General features: G+C 47.2%; 1 protein-coding gene across 1 annotated transcript; it reads right to left on the reverse strand.

The window, feature by feature from the left end:
- Positions 1-3,646: 3,646 nt before the first annotated feature.
- On the reverse strand, positions 3,647-8,477 carry CDKN1B (cyclin dependent kinase inhibitor 1B). The gene is made up of 3 exons (XM_054591413.1): positions 7,525-8,477; positions 6,864-6,993; positions 3,647-4,940 (listed from the first exon to the last, which is right to left on the reverse strand). The coding sequence occupies exons 1-2, from the start codon at positions 7,997-7,999 to the stop codon at positions 6,872-6,874; spliced, it is 597 nt and encodes a 198-aa protein (XP_054447388.1). The 5' UTR covers positions 8,000-8,477; the 3' UTR covers positions 3,647-4,940; positions 6,864-6,871.
- Between the last annotated feature and the right edge of the window lie 2,041 nt (positions 8,478-10,518).

Consider the following 10,518-nt stretch of genomic DNA (forward strand, 5'->3'; position numbering starts at 1 on the left):
CCCTGGTTGTTGACCGTGGCCCCACACTCCCCACCCGCCTGCACACAGTGAAACGCACTTGGGGGTAAAATTTTGGAACAGAAGCTCCGCCCACCCTCTTCCCTCCAGCCTCCACAAAACCACTAAACACCCCACTTTGGTCCGCCGAAGCGGGTCTTGTCACACGATCTGGGGTACCGTATTTTTCGCAAGAAAACAAGCATCCAAAAAAAAAAAAAATTCAAACTACACTCTTCGGCCAATCGGGAAGAAGCGGGAGGTGGGCGGAGGAAGCGCGCGGCGGGCGGGGCGCGCGGGGGCTGTTACCGCAGGGGATTTGTAAAAAACGCGGCGGGCGCCGGGTTTGGGGCTGTTTTTTTTTTTTCCTCCAAAACCATATCAACCGCGAGACTCCGCCTGTAGCTGCAGCCTCTTGGATCCACCTTAAATCTTCAGTGGACTCAGCGCAGGGGTCAGTGGGCGCAGCCAATGCCAATCAAGTTTACAACCACCAGAACGGGAGGGAAAAAAACGAGAGGAAAAAAACAATCTTCAAGTTCTCCAGTCCACACACACGCACAGTCACACGGGCGCACGCACACACTTACACAAGCACACAAAAGGAAGGAGGGGTTTGGGGGGGGCCAGGCGCGCGCGCGCGCGCGGGAGAGGAAATGTTTGCAAAACGCTGGCTGGAGGCTTGGTGCCCGTGGCCCGAGCGCTCGGGGAAGGCGCGCGGGAAGCGCGGCCCAGCCCTAACGCCATGATGGTGGCCGCAGTTTGGAGCCCATTTTCTGGCGGGGGAGTTGCAGTGATGCAATCCCCCGGGCTCGGGCCTGGCTGCGCGCCTCCCCCCTGCTTTTTCTTCACGTTTCTTTCGAGGCGCCTCGACGTTTCGCGCCCGACACGCAGAGATTTCTTTTACTTTCCGATCCCTGCTTTCTCTGTCCCCACGCGAGACAAGCTTGGTACGCGGGTGGGGGAGACAGAGAAAGAGGAGTTGACGTGTAAACACGACACTTTCGGTTCTGCGGGGTCTGAGGCTGACCCCACCCACCCCACCCCCACGCGAGCCCAGATCCCCGAGGTTCTCTTCCCCGGGTGGCTCCAGCACAACCATGGGTCCTCCTCCTCCTACCCCATCCCGTCTTCGCTTTCAGGATTTTTACCTTCAATTTGCCCGGGAGGGAGGGGAGCGGGCTTAGGGTGTGGCTCAGGTGAAAGAGATGGTAAAATTTTTAAAAATTAATATTATGGGAAGCAGATCGGGAGAGCCTAGACGAGCTTTTAAAACCCTTTTCAGCCTAAAAAAGCTCATGAACAAGTGTCGACGCTAAAGATGATGAAATGGCGAAGGCAGCGTTCCACGGCTGCCGGGAAAGGTCGCTCCGCGCGGCCGGCCGGTGGGCGCACGGTGGCCACAAAGGCCGCCCGCCTTGCTCCCTTTTTGTTGATTTCCAGGGTCCTCTCCGTCCCCCAATCTTAACCCCTGGACCCACATTTTCCTAGTGCCTCCCTGGCCCAGCTCCCGTGCTGGGCAGCTGGGGATGCGATAGGGGGACTTCTCAAAGCTGGTAGAAGGGAGGAAGCAACCCCCGCGAGCGGCAGTGGCGCTCGGCCCTCCTGCGCGCCACTACGGCCCTCCTTGCCGCCGGCAAGCCGGGAAGCCTTTCGAAATGCGCGGGGCTGCGGGTCATTGGAGCCCGGGGTAGGGGTGGGAGCGGGCTGCTGCTTTGGAGGATCCACGAATTCTGAAAGGTTCTCCCTTTCGCTCCTGTCCCCTCACCGCCCTGGAGTTGGCAGAGCACTGATGAGGAGGGTCTATTTGTGGAGAGAAATGAGGGGCTTTCGCTTCTTTCTTAGCCCAGAGGAGAGATGATGAGGCAGCAAAGTTTCTGAGAAACCACCCAGCTCTGCTGCGCTGGCGAAGGCGCAGCCGACCTCCGGGGCCTGCGGGCGCCCCGGGCGCGGGTACTGCGCGCAGGCACCCGGGCTGTGCGGGACCTCAGGAGCTGCACGTTGCAAACCTGGAGGCAGACTTGGTCTTTTCGTACCCAAGCGCCAGGCAGCCCGTCACTGCAACTGCTGCGGCGGGCGGGCGCGGGGCCGCGGGGCCGCGGGGTAGTTTGGAGAAGCGACGCGGCGCAGTGGCCAGGGTAGCGGGGCAGGGCGTGGCTGGCGCCGGTGGCCGGGTCCCCAAAGAGGTACGCTCGCAGCGGGCGACGCAGTCCTGGACCAGGGAGCGGACGCTCCGAATCGCAGGGACGCATTTGGAGACTTGACACAGAAGCATAATGTATCGACTCGGTGACTTTGGGGACTGCGTTCCTGTGAACGTGCCTAGCGCGGCGAGCATCCACTGCTTCCTGGCCCAGCACTCCTAAAACGCAGTCTCTAAAAATTCATATTAAAGATGCCTATTTAAGAAAGAAAACTGGGGTACATGCAACAATTTAGAGAATTTTTCCCTGTTAGAGACACTTTTTAAAGTATCCTTTTTGCTCAGAGAAACTTTAATTTTATGTCATTATTTCCTGACTCTCCCTCCACCCCTTCCTCCCCGTTTTGTTTTTCTTGCTTTCTCAGTGTCTTCCTGAAAAACACTCTGTATGCGTCTTTTGATATAATCACAAAAACACCTTTCAGTCTTTAATTAAAATAAAAACCTACTTGGAAAATGTAGCCCAGTCAGCAAAGGACCTACTTTTTACCTCTCCCTCCCCGGCAGTTACAGTCAACTCTACTTAAAAAAAAAAAAAAAAAAAAAAAAAAAATGACGCAACTTCGGGTCAAAATTAGCTGAAAATATCTTTTTTAGAGCCCCCTTTGGGGTGCAACAATTTGAGGGAAATAGTTTAACTCAAATTCAGATTTTTGCGATTTAACCGTTTTCAGGTTCCTAGAAAAAAAAAAGTGCTTTTACATGTTAACGTTTTTTAAAAGAATGTAAAATTACAGGATTTTAGTAAATCTTTTAAATCTTATTCCCCCCCCCTTATTTAACTAAAAAACATCTCGCTCTATGTGAATATGGGGACCCAAAACTCTTAGATTTTGTGTTTAGCTTAATCAGTTTTTGGTTGTGATTATTACCAGGAAATTCGGAAATTTAGGAATTTTTGTGTGATGACCAGTTTAATTTTAATACCTGTTTTATCTAAATTAGTGTGGAATACACACCAATTTGTAAAAAGCCTATCTATCTATCTGAATATTTTGCACAAGAGGTGTAGATTAGATGATCTGCACAGTTGCTCCAATTCCTCACACTTTGCATGTGTAAACAGAAAATTCAGAAAGTCACCAATGTTACTTTCATTTTCAATCCTGCAAATGTGTGATCAGTGTACATTTATGTATTTTTGGTTCTGACACATTCATATCCTAGAAGACATAAATATTTAACTAATGGATATGACAACCTTATTTGTAAGAAAATGTGGCTTTTCCACTTTATACTTCTAAAGCTTTGTCCACCCACACAGAACTAAGTGGAAAACAGTGACTACTATATTCAGACCCACAGAAACATCTTGAGTTGTGGACCTGAATTATCTAGATATTTACCACTTCACAATGTTTTTGTGTAAATATGGCTAAAATGCCAGGTTAAATATCTGAAGCTTAGTAAAGCACATTACATACAGTTCAATTAATAATAGCTATGGAAGTTTTCTTTATTGATTGTTTGATATGTAACAATAATTGGGATCTTTTTCACACATTACAAAAAATTATACTTGGCTCAGTATGCAACCTTTTAAGCTCAGCCATATTATTTAAAGAAGAAGGGGGAAAAATCTATTCTACCCAATACAGCATTTACAAATGCACAGAACATGCCACTTTGGCTTGTATATTTTCTAGATTAAAAAAAAAATCTCTTTTTAACATAAATAAGTTAGTATAATTTTTCAGTGTCTTTACAGAGTTATGTACACAGGTACACTTCAAATGGTTTTGTTTAATACACAGGCAATGTAAAAATACTGTTTAAAGATGTAGTATCCATTTCACTTATACCGTACTTTTTTTCTATACATTTTCCTCTTAAAACACCACTTTCCTTTGGGCAAATTAACAAATTAAGAATCTTTAAATTTAAAATTATTTCATTATTTTTTATGTGAAGTTATAGATCCTTATACAGACTGTATAGCCCAAAGTGAAAAGAAAATCAGAGATTTTCTCAATAAATCTGATAAAAATTAGATGATCAATTCTGAGCATTCAGAACTCCCCCCATTTTTTTGCCCAAATTTTTGCCCAGAATGATCTGGAGTGATTACCTAACTGCTGAATAATTAACTGGTAAATTCCAATTTTAAGGGGGCCTAGAGGGGAGCATTGAGAAGGACAGTTTATTGTTGTTATTTAAAAAAAAAAAAAAAAGCCACTTGCTGTTACATAATGGAATTATCAGAGCTCCCAAATGAAAAATATCTTCCTGTAAAAATAAATAGGGACTATTTGTAGCCAGTGTTAAAATTGGAATGATTTTTAAAATGAAGTATCAGTGTTCACTGAAAGGGACATTACATCTTTAAAGAAAACCAACCCTTTCCCTAAATTGCTTATCTTTATGCAAGTCAAATATTTTTCTCCCTTGCTCTAAATCGAGGCAAGCTCTTCATGTCCCCAAGCCAATTCCTTAGCCCCACCCTCCCCTCCCATCCCCAAAGTTTATGTGCTACATAAAAGGTAAAAACTATATACACAGGTAGTACAATGAAGCAAATAAGGAAACACCTAATTGCACAATGCTACATCCAATGCTTTTAGAGGCAGATTGTTTAAAACAGCCTAAAATTTTAGTGTTATTTTGTTGTTCCTTTTCAGTGCTTATACAGGACGTCCAGCGATATGGAGTCAGCGATATGTATTTAAAATGTTTAATTCATATTTTCCTTGCTTCATCAAGCACTGGGGTATCTGATACACAAGGAAACATACTCTCAATTCTGCAAGAGAAACAGAGGAAAGAATTAGGAGAAATGCACTGGAATAACATTACCAATAAAGTACAGTAATTATTTTGTCACTGTCTTCGTTGGGAAATACCTGAGTGATGGAAAAGATAGTAGGTACTAAAAGTTGATGACTATAGTCATTTCTGCCCATGTTTCCTTCACTGGATTTTTACTCTTCTCTGTGTTGTGTATTTTTATCTGCAGCACTGGTTCTCAACAGTGGGCAGTTTTGTACCCCAAGGGGCATTTAGAGACATTTTTGGTTATCACACTGGGAGAACGGGGTGCATGTAGGAGAGGCCAGGGATGCTGCCAAACACTGCAATGCAAAGGACAACCTCACAACAAAAAATTATTTGGCCCAAAATGTCAAGTGTAGAGGTTCAGAAATCCTGGCCCAGAGAATCAGGGTCAAAGAAAGGGAAAAAATAACAGAGAAAGGAAAATGAAGTAAGTGTATCACTTAAAGAGTAGCAAAATTTTCTAAATTTGAAAAACAATGGAAAATATAACTTACAGTTCTCCAAAGAAAATCCTATTAACTTTTTTTTTCTAAATGTTCTAGTTTCTTAGTCATACGCAGAATATACGCATGAATGCTTCTGCATAGGGCTTAACTACTATTTCTCGTATTCGCTGAACTGGCAATATTTACTAACAAATGCCTCTCTATGTCAGAATGAGACCAGGCCATCTGATGAGCTAGGCCACAAGGCACAAATCAACAATAGCTGCAGGTGGTAAGGTTGTGTCAAAACAATTTTTCACCCAATTTTCCCACTTCATATACAGCTGTAATATAGAGATGCTATAGTCCTATTTTATATAAATTCTGAAAACTATCAGATGTATGTGAAGAAGTCATAGGTATGATGTAATGATTTAAAAACAAAACACACTTTAATCCCACCTTAAACCTTGTGTTCCTTATTTTTTAATGTTTAAATGAGGATTTTAAGAGTATCAACACCTATTAAGATTTCTTTATATGCTAGGCTAGGAGCACGCTGGGGACGGGCGGAAGAGGTCACAGCCTTGTACAGGGTAGACTTACCCTCACCAGGCCCTAATATCTACTATCCATTTCCCCTACAAATATCCAAATCATCCCGTTGTAGCACGATTAGCATACACATGCTGACGTGTTCCTGGATTGCTGACTCTGGCATAGTTCATTTAACTTCTGCTTTGCAACTTCAGTGTTATCAGAACTTCTGAGGAAACTTAGGGTTTTTTTGTTAGTTTGTTTGAGCTTTCCATTTTGGTTTGTTTTTTAATATGCAACTTCCTTCTCTGTCCCCAAAACTTATCAGAAAACAAGGAAAGTGACAGTCTATGAAAATGGAAAAGACAAAAGAACACAACATACCCCTTTTTTGCATTTCTCACCATTTAACAAAATATGAGCCATTTGTACCTAAAGTTCCTCACAAAATTTAAATGTAATCATTTATTCGCCATTTTTCCGTGGATGGCCCAGAATATGCTGACTCAACTTGAACCTCTGGGAAATGAATTCTCATGAAGTGGGTCTGAGGCATACCCTCCGGTGGTGTTTAGATGAGGAAAACCTATTGTTCCCAACATGTTTTGGTGGGACTCACAGGGAACTTACCTACCTACCCACAGGGCCCTGGTTACAAGTACTTGCCTGGGATACTTGTTCTAGTCATTTCGTGTTTCAAGGGAAAATGACCTCAGGACATGGAAACTCTGAAGAAATACAGTGCCCCCACAGTGATTCGCAGCCTCTCGCCATTCCTACTTTGACTACACAAAATATTATCACAATAAAAACCAACAAGCTCTAATCTGCCAGCAACCATTAAGAGCGGGTATCTCAGGGCCTGAAAGCTCACGAGTTCCTGCAGCCCAATCTGGGTGTCAGTTATTTGCTCCTGGTAATCAACCCACCGAGCAGTTTACGTTTGACGTCTTCGGAGGCCCGGCTTCTTGGGCGTCTGCTCCACTGAACCCGCGTTCGGGGAACCGTCTGAAACATTTTCTTCTGTTCTGTTGGCTCTTTTGTTTTGAGAAGAGGCATCTAAGGACAAGAGGGAATTTTTAAAAAGAACACACACAAACAATCTTTATTAGAAAAAACAATGGCTGGCAGAAGTTGGCTCAATAGTCAGGGGATGAAAAACCCACCACGTCCACCCACATTGGACCCGTCATTCCGAGCGGCCTTTAAGGTCACAAAATGAGGTTGTTTTCACATAACAGACAGTGTTTGCTACGCCCCAAAGCGCTCTCTCCAAAGTGCAGAGGGAGGCCACTGATAAACATCCCAACGTTGTCACACACCAACCTCTGGCCAGACGGGAGGATATGCGATGTTTTCGGTTAGTGGTTGGTTAGTAAAATTATCAGATAATACAATCTCAGGCTTCTGACTTATAAATCATAGACAGACAAGGAGTCAGGTAGCACTCGCAACCTATATTACGAAAGTTCGCGCCCAAGAAGCTCTATCAAAATACGTTGAAAAGAAAACTGATGGGTTAAGCCCCGCAAGCAGACAAGGCGGTGCCCCCGACAGACAGACATTTTATGGTTTTGAAAGGACCATTACCGTCTGTTGCAGGTCGCTTCCTTATCCCAGAGCACTGCTCCGCCAAGCCCGTTTGGCTGTCCGAAGCATCAGTTTTTTGGTCTACCAAATGTGTGTCCTCTGAGTTTGCCTGAGACCCAATTAGAGGCCCCGCCTGGCGGTTCCCGCGGACATCGTGGCTCTCCTGCGCGGGCACCTTGCAGGCGCCTTTGGGTGGCCGCGGGGGTCTGTAGTAGAACTCGGGCAAGCTGCCCTTCTCCACCTCCTGCCACTCGTATTTGCCCTCTAGGGGCCTGTGATTCTGAAAATCAAAATTCCACTTGCGCTGGCTCGCCTCTTCCATGTCTCGGCAGTGTTTCTCCAAGTCCCGGGTTAACTCTTCGTGATTCACGGGGCCGAAGAGGTTTCTGCAGGCGGAGGGCTTAGGGTACTCCGTCTGTCTGGCGTCCATCCGCTCCAAGCTCGGGCTCGCATTAGACACTCGCACGTTTGACATCTTCCTCCCAGGTCTTTACGACCGCCTCTCGCGCGCTCTCGGAAAACAAAACCGAACAAAACAAAACGCCCCGACCCAGCCCGCACTCCACTTATAAAGCCTGCGACTGCCCTGGGAGCCAAGAGAAACAAACCCCAACAAGTAACTGGCGCGTCAGGAGCGCGCTAGATCTGGGGAGGGGGTGAGGCCAGGCAGCCCAAAGTCTCCTCGGATCAAGTGTACTAGCGAGCGGGAGGGCGGGGAGGGGAGGGGAGAGGCTAGAGGCGGGGGTGGCCAAGGCTGTCCGAGTCCGGGCTGGTGCAAGCCCGCGCGCCCCGCGAACCGAGCGGCTCTCCAAACCTTTCCGGCGTCAGAGTCGCGGAGGGGCGAGAAAGTGGGGAGAGGGAAAGGGGAAGAATAACACCCCGAAAAGACGAGCCCCCTTTTCTTAGTTGCCCAATATGGCGGTGGAAGGGAGGCTGACGAAGAAGAAAATGATTGACACTGCAAGTCTATTTAAACAGAGGTGGAGATCCATTGGTCGCGGCGTCGGGAGCCGCCCCGCCGAGGCTGGCGAGCGCGGCCTTAAGGTGGCCCCGGCGCGATCCCGCCGTCTCCCCGCCTTCCTGAGCGCGCCGACTCCGTGAGCGCCGCCGGGAGATTGGCTGGTCGCGTGATTGCTGGAGGTGTGCTGCTGCCAACAAACCTGCTCCGGCTGGTCTCGGAGAAATTAAAAATAAGACAGACAGAGTAGCCAAACGGCTGGGAAGGTGGGGAGGGGCCGGGGCGGTGTGGCCTTGGGTTCTGGTCCCGGTGCTGCGCTGACAGGCGCGTGGCCGTTCCGGAGCCTCGGTCTCCCGCTCCTCTCCGTGAAAACGAAGGGCTGGACCAGATGATCTCGAAGATTGCTGGCAGCTCGTCGTACGCCTCGGTGGCGATCTTGTTTTCCCCGCACTGCGGGCAGCTGCGGGGCGGAGGCAAACCTTGGGGGCTCTGCCCGCAGCTGGGCTCTCACCCTCTGCCCCTACTTCTACCACTGCGGGGGAGACGGGGAGATACAGGCTTGTGCGGCGGGGACCCCCCTGCCTGAGTGCTTTAGCTGGGGTGTGCAGTGGTTAACTCATCCTTAACCTAGAAGTCTCAGTTATTCTAGGGGAGACGGTGGGCTTAGGAAAGCAGCCACAGCGAACGTCTTTCTACAAATTAGCCTGGAGTAGGCGCAGCATTTATAATAATGTGAACCCAAGCTCTCCCTCAATAAAAATAAGGTTTCAAGATGAAAAACTCGACTGGTCTCCCAAGTCCCTAATAAACTTTGTAGCTGTCTCAGACATATTTAGTTTTCAAAAGCGAGGTTCCACCCCTGGCCCAGGTTCCTACTTCCCAAGCACAGTGAAGGCAATTGACAGGGGCTGCGTGTGGGAACTCGTCTGCTCCTTGTATTTTTCAGCTCTTTCCCGGGTTGTAGCAGTTTTCTGTACCGGAGTCCCGATGTTAACTACGACAGCTCCTTCCTTCCTCCACCTTTCTTCCCAGATTCACTTCTCCCAACCAGAACATTCAGGTGCAAGTGAATGCTTTTAGAGGACAGTGGTTGAAGGGTGAAAATAATCTTAAAGTCCAGATTATGAAGTGATTTGTAAAACCACCACAACCATGTCTCCATGACTGATTATTCAGGCATTTCTCTGCTCCCCTTGGCAACCTGAAATTTACCTTTGAATATGGCCTTGAGCACAGTGGTGGAAATTAAAACAGCTTGGGCAAGGCTGTTACATCTCCTACCTCAATGGGCCTTCAACTGCCACACCCCACCCTACCCCCAATACATATAAACTTAGTTTGGGCCAAAGTTACTACATTTTCCTGGAAACTAATCTCCTTTAATTCAACAGTCCACAGCAGCAATGCATCTTGCTACAGATGTTTGATTTTTAACTTTTCTTAACCACATAATGTTGGTCAACTGTGTGCCCGCTTCACCTCATGCACACTACAAGGTTAGATTCCGAGAAACCCTTGGAGCCCTGTGGTTCCTCTTTTTCTTTTTTACCGCTGAGGAAATTGAGACTCAGAGGATTCCTGTCCAGGGACACAGATCCAGTGTGTAGCAGAACGAGGATTAGACACAGGCCTCCTCTTTCAGGCTGGTTCATTCTGTTTTTTTCCTACCTAATGGTCCCCAGTGGTTCGGGTTTGGGTCAGCACTGGCCTGTGCTGTAATCTGCAGGTCCTCCTTTTTTACAAGTGATTCAGAACGGCCCCTCATGCCCTGGGCTGACTGCAGGTATTTCCTTGATGTGGCCTGTGTTCACTGATGCTTAAATGCAGATGTCATTGGTCTTTGGGATCACTATCTACTAGTTCAACTAAAATGCAGATTCCGAAAGGACAGGGGTGATACTCAGGGATCAAAGAAGGAGGCAGTGCCCAATCCTTCTTTCAAAATCAAGACTTCCTACCTGATGGAAAATATTTCACCTGGGATCAAAGTAGGTGGTCTCGTCTTTATTTTTCTACATTTAATGCGCCCCCCCCCC

The sequence above is a fragment of the Pteronotus mesoamericanus genome, unplaced genomic scaffold (assembly GCF_021234165.1).
Source record: "Pteronotus mesoamericanus isolate MK-2021 breed Mesoamerican mustached bat unplaced genomic scaffold, CSHL_Meso_final scaffold_21, whole genome shotgun sequence".
NCBI classification, from domain to species: Eukaryota; Metazoa; Chordata; class Mammalia; order Chiroptera; family Mormoopidae; genus Pteronotus; species Pteronotus mesoamericanus.

What these genes read in the sequence shown, in the direction of transcription:
- CDKN1B (XM_054591413.1), bottom strand. Translation starts at nt 7,999, where the DNA reads ATGTCAAACGTGCGAGTGTCTAATGCGAGCCCGAGCTTGGAGCGGATG. An exon ending in GAAGCGACCTGCAACAGACG is followed by an intron (nt 6,994 to 7,524) that starts GTAATGGTCCTT and finishes TCTTGTCCTTAG; the next exon opens with ATGCCTCTTCTCAAAACAAA.